The 13,856-nt window shown below is 51.1% G+C and overlaps 1 protein-coding gene across 1 annotated transcript in view; it reads right to left on the bottom strand.

The window, feature by feature from the left end:
• WIPI1 (WD repeat domain, phosphoinositide interacting 1) overlaps positions 1–13,856 on the bottom strand; it is a 28,553-nt gene that overhangs the window by 7,118 nt on the left and 7,579 nt on the right. Inside the window, exons 4-8 of the mRNA XM_084864095.1 lie at positions 8,632–8,728; positions 3,486–3,583; positions 2,743–2,835; positions 2,008–2,078; positions 1,372–1,479 (exon numbers count right to left, since the gene is read on the bottom strand). Coding sequence (XP_084720221.1) covers positions 1,372–1,479; positions 2,008–2,078; positions 2,743–2,835; positions 3,486–3,583; positions 8,632–8,728 — 467 coding nt within the window. The remainder of the gene's footprint in view (positions 1–1,371; positions 1,480–2,007; positions 2,079–2,742; positions 2,836–3,485; positions 3,584–8,631; positions 8,729–13,856) is intronic.

The raw sequence follows: 13,856 nt of genomic DNA, 5'->3' as shown, positions 1-13,856 counted from the left end.
GTTCCTGGAGTGGCTACGGCCTGTACCGCCATTACCGCCGACTCCACCACCTGCTTTCTGAGTGGGACTGAGCTGCTGACCAAGCCTTCGTGTTTCAATTTCCCTTCACTTAAGTGTCAGGAGATGCGACTGTCCATCGCCCCCCCGAGGAAGGTGCGAGCCACCTACACTGCTACTGAGTGGGATCTTGACCTTGGGAGGTGGGCTGGGCAAGGTCACGCTGCCACGCACGGCGCTGGGCGGGGAACGCCTCACAGCTGTGGTGCTTTCGGGTGTGAACGTCGCAGGAGGAGACAGGGGCGTGCCCGTAGCACTTCGCCCTGTGTATTCACGCTCACGCGACGGCAGGCAGAACGCCTAGCAGTGGCCCCAAGACTCCGCCCCAGGCCAACCCCCCCCCCCCCCCCCCCCCGACCTTGGCCCCGGGACCTGACGGTGCTGAGAGCAGTGACGGTGAGAGGCCCAGCCGGCTGCAGCGAGGGAGGTTACCCAGCTGGGCTCAATCGAATCACGTGCGCCCTTAACGCACAGAGCTTTCTCAGCGGCCTGCTGGCAGGGAAGGAGGGCAGAGGGGGAGCCGGGGGAAGCCAAAGCCCGAGGAGGAAGCAACACCGGTGAGTCTGGAGGACTTTCAGCTCCAGATGTGAACTCGGCTGGCCACCACAGGGATGTCTGCCTCCCGAGACCCCAACGGAGCCCCCAGCCGACGGAGCCCCCAGCCGTCCCGCCGACTGACCTACAGAACCGTGAGGTACGCCCGCTGGCTGTTTTACGTTTGTGGTACTTCGTTATGGCGATAATAGGGCCCGACTGCAATCTAACACATGCTCTCTATTGCCAACCCCACCCACGCCTGCCAGTCACACACAAGGGCACTGGCAGCGCTCGCCTGGCACTCTGGGGCGGGTAACGGCAATGACTGCATTACTAGAGTTAGACTGAGCAACGCAAAATATCAGCCTGCTGTACTTGGTCAAACATCCCATTAGTTCACCCCTGAGGCCTGGGCGGGGCCAGACCGAGTGATTTCGGGTGCGGGGCCTTACAAGACCCACCGGCAGGACGTTCCTCACCCCTGAGGTCTAGGCGCTCAGTTAATCCTTACAACAAGCCTAAGGTGTGCAGACGAATCTGTACCGTGTCCAGAAAGATTAAGTGGCTGCCCCCGCTGGAGGGTCCCTAGACGTGGCCTCCATGTGTTACACCACCGAGCCTTTGCTCACACACCCTCGCCGCTCTGACGAGGGAGGCCAAGGCTGTGGCTTCCAGAGAGAGAGGGAACCGCATGTGCTGTCCGTGGCCGCCAGCACAGGGTACTCGGGGCCCCATCCTCCCGCCTAATGAGTGTGTGACGCCTGGCGCCGAGCCTACCTGTTGGCGAGGTGCTCCAGCTTGAAGATGTGCACCGTCTCGGTGTTGCTGGAGGCGCAGAGGAACTGCGAGTCCATGCTGAAGGCCAGGGAGCTGATGGTCACGTACCTAAATACAGAGCAGCAGGTGGACCCGTGAGCCAGAAAGTCAGCTTCATAAGAGAACCACCACGTGTCCCCTGAGTCTGGGCGTTCGCCTGTAATCGATGTTGGAAAGGTTCCTACAGGGTCACGGTCTCAGGCAGGAAGGAACCGGTTGCTCCTTCCGGTCACCACGGAGGTTTTCCAGCTGCCCTCTGCACCACTGGCTGCAAACCCTACGGCCAGCGGGGTCCCAGACCATCACCCCTTCCTCTGTCCGCAGAAGGGGACCAGAAATTGCTTTTGGATCTCGTTTCTCCTCTGCTGGCCACACAGCGACACCCACCAAGGACTCCCCTGGCTGAGCCCGTGTTAGAACGGCCCCTTCGCGCTCAGGTGTCCTCAGCAGTGAGTGGGGCTCTGGGTCAGCTGCCTGGGAGAGCACAGTTCTGCCCCCTCTGGGGCACAGAGAGGCGGGCACAAAGCCGCCCCTCCATAGATGGCTGCCGGCCGCCCACTGGGCATTTTACGTGGGTCTCACAGTGCACACACACACCTTTTCATTCCTCTCCGGAACTCGTAGAGCTTCTGCCCTTCGGGGACGGAGAACACCCGGATGACCGTGCCCTGGAAAAGAAAGCAGGTGGGCGTTTCATGCCATCCATGGCTCCTCACACACACGCCTCATTAGAAGATGTGTTTTTACTGGAGCTGAACATCTGTCCCTGGGGAGGAAGCACAGAGTGCTGGGCGGGGGGCCTGTCTGTTTGCATATGTGCCATATAAGCAATTCTCGGGGTGCGTCTGTCTCCCTTTTCCCTCCCAGCCCAGCCCAAGGCTCGGTGTGTGTTCGCTCAAATGGCTCTGGCTTCCTGGAACGGTCAGTCTCTGCCGCTCACGGGAGACCTGTTCTCCGTGGCATTTGAACATTCAGCTTGCTCACACTCCCCGATTATTCCAGTCGGAAGCGCTCAACCTCCTGCTAACTCGCAAAGCTTTCTGTTTATGCCACATTGAGGAGAGGCAGCCTCTGTCTGTATCCATGATGGACACACCCGCTTCTCAGTAAAGATACTGAGTTTTTATGCAACGTATCTTGCTTCCTGCCTAGCACAGGCCTCTGGGCTAGTGAGTTAACAGAGGCATCAGCGTGCCACCCCATGCCTGCTGGGCTTCTTCTGAGACGGGTTCTGAGCCGGCCCGTCGGTCCTGGTGTCACCAGGGCGCGCCATCGATCGCCACCCAGCGAGCCCCGAGGGAGGAGAGCCCGCGGAGAGGCCGGCGCACTCACTTTCTCAGAAGCGCTCGCCAGCTTGGAGCCCGCGGCGTTGAAGGCGATGGCGGCCAGCGTCCCCTCGTGGGCCGCGATCGTGCAGACTGTTTTCTGTTGGTGAAAAGGAACAAGGGGTATCGATGCCGGGAAAGGGGGACGGACGATGGATCTCCCCTCCCTCCGCGTCCTCTTTCCCTCCGAGACACCCTCCCTCAGTTGCCAGTCACCCTTCTCCCTTTCCAGCAGCCCTTTCACGTGGAAGCTGTGCACGTGCTCAGGTGCATCCAGACTCTGCATCGAGGGCCACGCGTTTCCATCCCTTGTCCCGCCCTCGGGAAGACGGACGCCCAACGGTGCCCGGTGTGCAGTGATGGCGCAGTCGCGGGCCCTCCCCACGTGCGTCCTTAGGGGGCTCCCCCTGCAGCGCTGCCCGCTCTGTGAAGCGTGGCAAGCAGAGGGCAGGAAGTCGGCAAGCGCTAGGGCCATGCCCACAGCAGGCCACCAGCTGGCAGCTGGTTCCCCTGGGGCTGCAGCTGTCTGCCCTGGCCTGGCACGCTGCCTCCTGGCTATGTTGACGGATGGCTCAAGGGCAAATATCACTACTTTCTCCACACCCAAGCGCCGCCGTGGCCGGAACAAACTCCCCCAGCGTTGCTTCTGCCTCTGCACCTCACCCCACTGCGACAGAGCCCGTTCATCACCTGCCACTGACCGCAGAGCCATGCAGGTGGGCGGGGTCAGCCCGGTCACTGCCAACTTACCAGGGAGTGTCCGTCATAAAGCACAATCTCGCCTGTGGTCAGGCTTCCAGGATAAGCCACGTAAGAATTGGAATGGTTGATAGAGAGGGCACACAGACCTGGCAGAGAAGAAACAGCAGATGAAAAAAAGCCCGTGTCCACAGAGAGAGAACTCACCTGCAAAAGGGCCCCTGAAAATGGCTCGCCTACACCGCCACCTCCTGGTGAGGGGAGGAACGGCGTGGCAGACAGGACCTGTCTGCTCTGGCTCCCTGCAGCCCCCTAGCGGGTACAAGGTCACTCTTGGCCCAGGCCTGACAAGGGACCACTCGGACCTTCCCAGTTCTGCTCTGGGAACCAATTCCCCATCTCATCGGGGTTCTTTGCAAACCAAAATGCAATTTCAAGATCAGCCTGCCCAGCAGAAGGAAATGGGGGAGGGAAGACCAGGACACCAGGTTGGTCTGCATGGGGGTTCTCAGAGGGGTGGTTAGCAGAAAGGAAGAAGATCGGACGTGGCAACCCTAGAAGGACTTGAGTTCAGATCTGATGAATGTGTCTGGCATGTTCTGAAGGTTTCTGGGTACATGTGTTTAAAAAAAGCAGAGTTAATCAGAACCACACCGAGATACCACTTCACACCCACCAGGACGGCTATTATCAAAAAGACATAATTGGAACCCTCACACTGCTGCTGGGAAGGCCACGTGGGCCAGAGCTGGGGAGACAGCCTGGCTGTTCCTCACAAGACTAAACACCGAGTTGCCGTCTGACCAAAAACCCCACTCCTGGACTTGTCCCCAAGAGAAATGAAAACACAGAGCCACACAGAATCTTGGATATAAATGTTCATGGTAACATTCTTCGTAACAGTCAAAAGGTAGAAACAGCCCAAATGTCTAACAACTGATGAGTGGATGGAATGTGGTATATTTTTACAATGGAACATTATCTATTCTATATATATAAAAGCTTAAGTGACCTGTCGACCCAATGACCAGTCAACCAGTAACTGTGATGCACACTGACCACCAGGGGACAGATGCTCAACACATAGGATTGAGCTCCCTCCTTTCTGGATTGGGCCTGCGGGGATCAGACCGAAACTGGCTATCCAACATCTTCAAGGGGTACCAGATTGTGAGAGGGTGCAGGCCAGGCTGAGGGACCCCACCGAGGCACGAATCTGTGCCCTGGGCCTCTAGTTAATTAATAAAGAGATATGAAATACTAACATAAAGGCCTGATGCATGAAATTTGTGTAAGAGTAGGCCTTCCTTCCTCTGACTGCTTGCACTGACTTCCCTCTGGCACCCAGGACCCGGGCTTCCCTCCCAGCCCCCGGCTTTGTCCAGAAGGACGTCCAATATAATTAGCATATAATGCTTTTATTATTATAGATATTACAATATGGATGAACACTGAAAATACTATGCTAAGTGAAAGAAGCCTGACACAAAAGACCACATATTGTATCATTCCACTACTATGACATGTCCAGAAGAGCTAAATCTAGAGACAGAATGTACATTAGGGTTGCCTAGGCCTGGAGGTATGGGGGCTGATGGCTAAGAGGTATGGGTTTCTTTCTTTTTTTTTTTTTTTTTTTGGTTTGTTTGTGTGGTTTTTTTGCTGGGGGGGGGGGGGGAGATAAAATGTTCTAAAGTTGATTGCCCTGCTGGTCATACAACTCTTTGAATATACTGAAAGCTATTGAATTATGTACTGTAAATGGGTGAGTCATATGGCATGCCAATTATATCACAATAAGCTGTTAGGGAAAAAACAGGCAGTGTTTTAAGGATATCTATCTGGCAGACACACACAGACAGGGGACATGAGTTCAAGATCCAGGTCTGCCAAAATAATGATTCAGTATTTGTATATATTGCAAAATAGTCACTAGTCTAGTTAATATCTGTCAACATACAGTTACAATTTTTTTTTTCTTGCTAAACTTTTAAGATCTTATCTCTTAGCAACTTTCAAATGTGCAACACGGCATTCTTCCCTGTGGTCACCATGCTGCGTATTCCCAGGACAGATTTCATAACGGGAAGTGTGTACCTGTTGACCCCCTTCAACCATTTTGCCCCCCACCCCTCACTTCCCTCCTCTGGCAACCACTAATCTGTTCTTGTATCTACAAAGTCATTTTTTAAAATTCACATATAAAAAGAGATCGTACGGTTTTTGCGATATTTGTCTTTGTCCGCCTGACATCTTTTGCTCTGCATAATACCCTCACGGCCCATCCATGTTGTCGCAATGCTAAGAGTTCATCCTTCTCATGGCTGAACAGGTTCCGTTGCACGTACACAGCACATTCTCTTTACCAGCTCATCCGGTGCTGGACACGTAGGTTGTTTCCAGATCTTGACTGCTGGGATCAGTGCTGCGATGAACATGGGGGTGATTTCATTTGCTCAGGCTGTGTTCCCAGCAGTGGGACAGCTGGGTCACTTGGCAGCTCAGCTGTTTGAGGAAGCTCCCTACTCCTTTTCATAGTGCCTGTACCGCTGACATTCTCACCAACAGGGCCCGGGGCTCCCTTTTCTCCACATCCTCAGCCACCCTGGTTACTTCTTGTCTTTTTGAATGAGCCATTCCCACAGGTGCCCTTCAGAGTTTCATGTTCAAATCGAATATCTCAGGAAGGAAGACAGGCTTCAATGTCTTCAGCTAACATGGCACCTCCTGTGTTGCCTGGAGGAGAATGACATGGCCCCAGATTCTAACAAGAAAGGGGCAGAGGGGAGCGGCCAGGGCAGGGGCACGCTGGCACAAGCCCACATGTTTGACAGCTGGGCTCTGGGCTTATACCTGTGCCGACCCACCTGCCTGTAGTCACGGGGTCCTGCACGCCGACCCTCGCAGACACAACCAAGGCCCCCACAAACGTTTCACGTGAGTTCCTTCGATTGCCTGGGGTCCAACCACCTTGGAAGCCCCCAAGGAGAGCACGAAGTCTTCAGTTCCTGTCACAGGTGCCGCACAAAGCCGTTTAAGGAAGGAAATGAGCCTTTCCTCTGGTAGTATTTTATAACGGAAAAGTGATCAACCATTTGCAGAGCCAGAAGATACGAAGGAAGAGGTAATCAGCCACCATCCTAAAACCCAGAGGGTTTTCACTGTTCTCAACGTGTGAGCACATTTCCTTCCATAGGAACGAGGTTCTGATGTTTGACACTTGACACACGATTTCACAAATCACTGTCAGCTATAATTTCACCACAGCGGTGTGGCTGTAATCCTTCCACAGCTGGAAGAGAAGGGCCTGCTCTCACTTCAAGAGCCAATGGCATCGTCCGCTGGATGACAGGGACGTCCTGTGATTCTAAGCCACTGGCGTCCTGGGATGCCTAGCATGACACGTCCAACTTCAAGCAAGTTAATGGTGATTGATGACATGCAGCTCCCTCTGGGCTGATGCGTGGCCCAGAGCATGCCTTCCCGTTTCCAGACAGAGAAAGGAATCTGTGCTTGCAAATGTGCTGTTTCTGCAAACGAGAGCCAGCTTCCGGCCTGCAGCACCACTTCCAGAGAGGGGACTCAGTTAGACACAGTATTGGGGGGAGGGAGGGTGTAGACTGCCCCTCGGTACCCCATACACGGTTGTGAGATTGGCAGCACAGCTGAGTGCGTGGCTGGCAGACCTGTCCAGAGATGTCTGCCCTCCACAGCTTGGCGCACTGCTGTGCTGGCAGGAAATTAGCTTCGAGCCTCGTAGGGCCTATCTCTTTAGAGGAAGCAGCCTGCAATCTCTGACACAACAGGAACGGCATGACACAAACACAGAGGAAGAGGGAGGAAATGTACTGCCACACAGATGCTGAGTGCAGAGCAGTGGGAGGACGCGGTTCGTGCCACTGATTCATGGTTCACGTGGGCAGCATGTGTGTTCGAGCCATGAGACATGCGGTTCTGTCTGTCTTGTGGACATGAAGGGTTTATACGGGTCAGAGCCAGCGTTTCCATCTTTGGTGCTGTTCAGAGAATCTGTCAGAGAATGAGCGGATGAAGGAGGCCACTGACCTCAGGATTTTACAGTTGTGGTTCTGAGGGTTCAGAGGCAGCCGATGGCTCTGGAGTGGGGAGCGGTCATGTCATGCGATGCTGGGGCTGGCGCTGGGCTAGTGAGTGAGCCTAGCGGGCTGCGTGTGATGTGGGGCAGATGTGCCATGGTTCTCATTCCCTGCCCTCAGTTAACTCTCCGAGTAATTCTGGCAGGAGGGTGGGGGGAGGTGTGGATCATTATCATCTCCATTTTATTAGAGTGGTTGTTGAGAGGATAAGTATAAATTTCAGGATTCGTAAAACTCCTGGACATCCTCTCACAGGTGTAATAAGACACACTGTGGCCTGGCCAGCATGGCTCAGTGGTTGAGCATCAACCTATGAACCAAGAGGGTTTGATTCCCACTCAGGACACATGCCAGGATCGAAGGCTTGATCCCCAGTGTGGGGCATGCAGGAGGCAGCCCATCAATGATTCTCTCTCATCATTGATGTTTCTATCTCTCTTTCTCCCTTTCCTTTCCTCTCTGAAATCAATAAAAATATATTTTTTTAAAAAGACACACTGTGGTTGTTCAACCTGACCCTGGCCTTTCAGAAGGCTGGAACACTGCACTTCACAAACTTAAACTGGGAAACTGACTCGGCAGTGTCCCATCCTGAGAAGTTTGGGAAGTGCAACGTGGAGATTTCTCTGTAACATAACAGAACGTATTCTTTGCAGTTCAGTTTGTCTCTCTCCTAGTCACGTAGACACACCAAGTCAAAACCTGCTCTTAATTATTACGCCTACTCTGTGCTGAGAAACCACAGAAAATAATTAGGGGTGAACACCTCTCGGTACCAGATGCATGGAATCTCCCACGCGTCGACCTTAAACGCCCTGACACATTTGCCGAGAACGGGCCCAGATGAAAGGAGTTTCTGGAGGGAGGGGGGAGGAGGCGGCCGTGAGGGCCACAGCCTCTTGTAGGGCGCACAGCCTGACTTACTTGAACCTGCCCCCATTAAAACACAGCCTCGGGGTAAACACCATGAAAACTTATAAAGCAAAACAACTGCTTCAGGTCCTCAAGGTAGGTGGAAAGATGGCCTGTGAAAGGGGCACCTGGACGTGAGAGGAGGGGCATCCCCTCGTTCGGGAGCTCACCTGTTGGGTTTGCGGGAACATCCAGGATGGTCTTCAACAGCTTCATGTCTTTGATGTTGTGGATGTAAATGGACTCCTCCAGGCACACCAGCAGCCTCTGTAACCACACAGACATGTCAACCAAGTCTGACAGAGGAAAACTCTGGCTGATGGATTTGGAGATGATGTCTATGTATGCACATGTGCACATGCACACACATGTATACACCAAACTTTTTAGCCTGGTGTAGTCCCATTTGTTTATTTTTCCTTTAGTTTCCTTTGTCAAGGCAATATATCAGAAAAAAAGATTCCTATGACAAATGTCTGCGATTTCACTGCCTGTTTTCTCCTAGGAGTTTTAGGGTTTTGAGTCTAACATTTGAGTCTTTAATCTATTTTGGGTTTATTCTTATGTAAGAAGGTCATGCACTTAACTGTCCAATTTTCCCAGCACCATTTATTGAATAGACTATCTTTACTCCATTGTATGTTTTTGTCTCCGTTGTCAAATATTAATTGTCCTTAAAGGCCTGGATTTATTTCTGGGCTTTCTACTCTGTTCCATTGATCCATGTCTGTTTTTGTGCCAGTACCATGAAGTGTTGATTATCATTGGCCTTGAAGTGTATAGTTTGATATCAGGTAGAGTGATTCCTCAAGCTTTGTTCTTCTTTCTCAAGATTGCTATGGCTGTTCTGGATCTTGTGTGGTTCTATATAAATTCGGGGGATATTTATCTAGTCCTGTGAAATATGCCATTGGTATCTTGAATCTATAGATTGCTTTGGGTAGTATTGACATTTTAATGATATTCTTTCTATCTATGAACACAGTATATGCTTCCACTTATTTATATCTTCTTTAACTTTTTTTCTCCAGTGTCCCCTTCCACCCTCTACCCCCTGATCCCTTATAATCCACCCCCCCCCCACCCGCCCTCTGCCCTAGGCCTTCCCCCATCTATTGTCTGAGACCAAGGGTTATGCATATACGCATACAAGTTCTTTGATTGATCTCTTCCCACCCACCTCTGCCTTTCCTCTGAGAGTCCATAGTCTGTTCTGTGCTTCTATGTCTCTGGACCTATTTTATTCATCAGCTTATTTTGTTCATTAAATTCTACGTATGAGTGAGATCATGTGATACTTGTGTTTCTCTGACTGGCTTATTTCACTTAGCAAAATACTCTCCAGGTCCCTCCATCCTGTCTCAAAGGATAAGAGATCCTTCTTTTTTACTGCTGCAGAGTATTCCATGGTGTAAATGTACCACAGCATTTTTATTCACTCATCTACTGATGGGCACTTCGGCTATTTCCAGATCTTAGCTGTTGTAAATTGTGCTGCTATGAACATAGGAATACATATATTCTTTCTGATGGGTGTTTTGAGTCTCTTAGGATATATTCCTAGAAGTGGGGTCACTGGATCGAACAGCAGTTCCACATTTAATTTTTGAGGAAACTCCATACTGTTTTTCTTCAGTGTCTTATACTTTCCTGAGTACAGGTCTTTACATCCTTGGTTAAATTTATCCCCGTTTTATTTTTTTGATGCAATTATAAATGGAATTGTTTTCTTAGTTCCCCTTTCTGATAGTTCATTATTGGTATATAAAAATGCAACTGATTTCTGAATATTTCTTTTGTACCCTGCTACTTGCCTGAAGTCATTTATTCATTCCACTATTTTTTTGGTAGGATCTAAATTTGGTAGGATCTAAATTATTTGCAGATTACCCTCCATCTGCAAATAATGACAGTTTTACTTCTTCCTTTCCAATTTGGATGCCTTTTATTTCTTTTTCTTGTCTGATTGCTGTGGCTAGGGCTTCCAGTGCTGTGTGGAGTAAGAGTGGTGAAAGCGGACATCCCTGTCTTGTTCCCGGTCTTAAGGGGGACACTTGTCATTTTTGCCCATTGAGTATCATGTTGGTTGTGGGTCTGTCATATATGGAGACAGGCTCTCTTCCCTCTTGTGCAGACGTAGGTTTCTTTGCTCCCCAATCTTCCCCCCTCTCCAATGAATGGTCAGATTTTAACTTATTTAAACTCTCCTGCAGACCTACCTTTGTGCACGCCCTCCAGCCTCGGCATGGGAACACCCCATTCCCCCTCCCATGCTCAGCTCCACTCCTTGGGGATCCCCCCTCCCCAGAGCCGTAAGACCCTTCTCTTCCTCTTCCAATGAGACCTGTCAGGTTTGGAGCCTCTTCCCCATAGCCATGCTCTCTACCCAGTGGAAACAGGCCACAGGATTAACGTGCTGCTGTGTGAGGAACTGGATGCACAGCTCAGCACAGGTGAGCAGATGCAGGTGATGGCGAGGAACTGGGAAGAATTCCACATCTGGTAGCTCTGGCTTCACTCTGAGCTACCTCCTACCTCTGCTCTCGCCTGACTTGTGGCCCTTGGGTGAGGATCTGAGCACCCAAGGGGCAAGGCCTGGGCTCTCCCCGGAGATTCTGGTTCGGGAGGTGGTGCAGCCAGTGCCCCGAGGATCTGACGTACACCTGTGTCTGAGAACCACCGTTGACGGAGCAGACCCTTTATCCCAGGGGACAAAACATGGAAAGGGAAGTACCTAACACACTACACAAAAGCAGGAGGCTCCCCTCCTGGGAAAAGCCTGCCTTGCTGTTTGCCCAGTAAGACTCCTCAAAGCCCAGAAAAGTGGAGATGAACACTTGAACCAAGCAGAAAGGCAGAAAAATAAAATGTCAACATCTTCATCTTAACGCAGGCTCTGGGGTCACAGGTCTGAGGGTGGGTGCTGAGTCTGACAAAGGAGTGTTCCTCCGTGGAGCACATATTCTCCGATTGCCCTGATCCCCGTGCCTTTTGCCGGCACTCACTGTGGTGTGGACTACCTCACTCTATGCGTGTGTATGTCCTTAGGTTTGTGAGATTCTCTCGTAGTCCCCTCCAGCCCCACACCCAATCCCCAGCTCACTGGGTCCTCAACACACGCCTCCTGCAGAAATGGCCCCTACTGCTAGTCTGTCCCGTCTGCGTCTCTTCCCATTGGCGCTCTCAGCACCATCTGCTCTGTGGCCCACTTGGCCCACGTTCAGGTCACCCTTGTGTGGGCAGCAGACAAGAATTAAGCGGGAGGGGAACAGACCGAGAACTCGCAGAGGCCAAGGGGAGGCGCTTTGTCCTCAGTTCACGTGACAGCACGCTTCTGGGATGGGCAGGAGCCTGGAGCTGGCTTCCTTCAACAGTTTCCAGGCCGTTCCCTGTCACTCCGACTCTCGTCCACTTCTCGAGGTTTTATAATTAATAACCCTTTTAGCAATTAAAAATATTTATAGCATCTGCTCCCGAGCACCACGAACGTAGACTGGGTGTCCGAGCCTGGATGCAGATGCTGCATCTGTTCTAGGGCCCTTGGCATCCAGGCGGAGGTTGAGAACAGGTGGCAAAGACCGTAAATGCTCGCATATTGAAGTGCATCTGGGTAACCGCCTTTATTCCTGTTAGGTAGAGGCAGGGGGGAAGTCCAGAGCAGATGCAAGCATCTGCAAGGCAGATGGTGACAGAGATTACTGGCGCCTTCCTAGACCCCTGGCAGAAATTCTACACCTCTCTGGCCCTCCCCCCACTAAACAGCAGTATAAAAGAAGTACCTAAGCCCCCATTTTGGCGTGAACTTCCCTGGCCCACCCTCAGACCAGAGAATTTTGCCCAGAAGCGCAAGATTAAAACCTCCCCCTTTTGATCTCCTGGACTCTCGTGTCTTGCTCCTGTGTCGCAAACCTCTCAGCTGGAACCTTACAATTCTGTTGAATGCATCTCCTCAATTAAGTGCCGGGGGGAATCACATCTAAAAGATTACGATCACTAGATATTCTTCCTTTCTATCTATCTGAAGGCTGCAGGAGTTGCCTAAACCAGAAGTTGATAAGGCCCAAACCTGAATGTTTTAAGAACAGCAAACCCCAAACGCTTCCAAAGCACCTTCTCAGGAGCAGAAATGTGGGCCCTGGGTTCACATTAGCTTGGCCTCGATCAGCCAGGTAATTCCAGGTGCATTCCTGTCCTCTGGGAGGTGGGGGAGGAGAGCCCTAGAGGTAATGAGTGTTATGCTGAGTGGGGTGACATCTAAAGGTCAACAGACTGGGTTGGACACTGGAATAACCCTCCCTTGTCCCATTCGATAATGAAAATATCAGAGAGCAAGTAAGAGAGAAGTTATACAAAGACATGACATAGATACTATGGGAGAATTCTGATCTATCCAGGACATTTGTCTAAACCCATGGTCAGCAAACTGTGGCTCGAGAGCCACATGCGGCTCTTTGGCCCCTTGAGTGTGGCTCCTCCATAAAATACCACGGCCTGGGCGAGTAAGTTTAAAAAATTTGGCTCTCCAAAGGAATTTCAATCGTTGTACTGTTGATATTTGGCTCTGTTGCCTAATGAGTTTGCCGACCACTGGCCTAAACAACCTGAGAGAGACAGTCGGCTACGGAAAGAGGATAGTTAAAGTTCCCACACTGATTGCTCCTACACGCAGAGGACAAAACAAGACAGTTCGACAACAACATTGAACGTGCTCCCAACAGACTTCAGAGGGAGCACCTGAGCCAGGCATCGTGCTGGAAATTAAAAGCCTTCAAGCTGAAAACGCTCTAACTGCCTTTTCCTCTCTTGCTAAGAACCCAGGTTTATTTTCTTCTTTACTCCGGCTCCTCTTTGCGTAAAAAATAAATAAATAAATATGCCGGGACCGGTTTGGCTCAATGGATAGAGCGTTGGCCTGGGGACTGAAAGGTCCCAGGTTCAATTCCGGTCAAGGGCATGTACCTTGGTTGCGGGCGCATCCCCAGTTGGGGGTGTGCAAGAGGCAGCTGATCGATGATTCTCTCTCATCGATGTTTCTAACTCTCTATCCCTCTCTCTTCCTCTCTGTGAAAAATCAATAAAATATATTTTAAAATAAATAAATAAATAAATATCCCCCATATCCTATTTCTCATGCTGTTCTCTGCTTTTATGCAGGCTTAAGTGGAGACTCAAATGAAAATATTTGATCAACTCAAAGGAATAATCTCTTCCTTACCATAAATTGTCTCCTTTGTTTAAAAAAGTTAATCAGCACTTCTTCGAGGTGCAGACAGGAGAGACCATTGTCCTGGACTCCACCCTCCTGCCTCACGGACAGAGCTGTGCAGTCGTGCAGAGACTGTCTCTGTTTGTTTATGGACCAGGCGGTCAGGAAACAGGCATCTGTGGAAGAGTT

This window comes from Pipistrellus hanaki (genome assembly GCF_964339955.1).
Source record: "Pipistrellus hanaki genome assembly, chromosome: 16".
Classification (NCBI taxonomy): domain Eukaryota; kingdom Metazoa; phylum Chordata; class Mammalia; order Chiroptera; family Vespertilionidae; genus Pipistrellus; species Pipistrellus hanaki.
The sequence above is the reverse complement of the archived record's forward strand: the minus strand, read 5'-3'. Positions and strand labels throughout refer to the sequence as shown.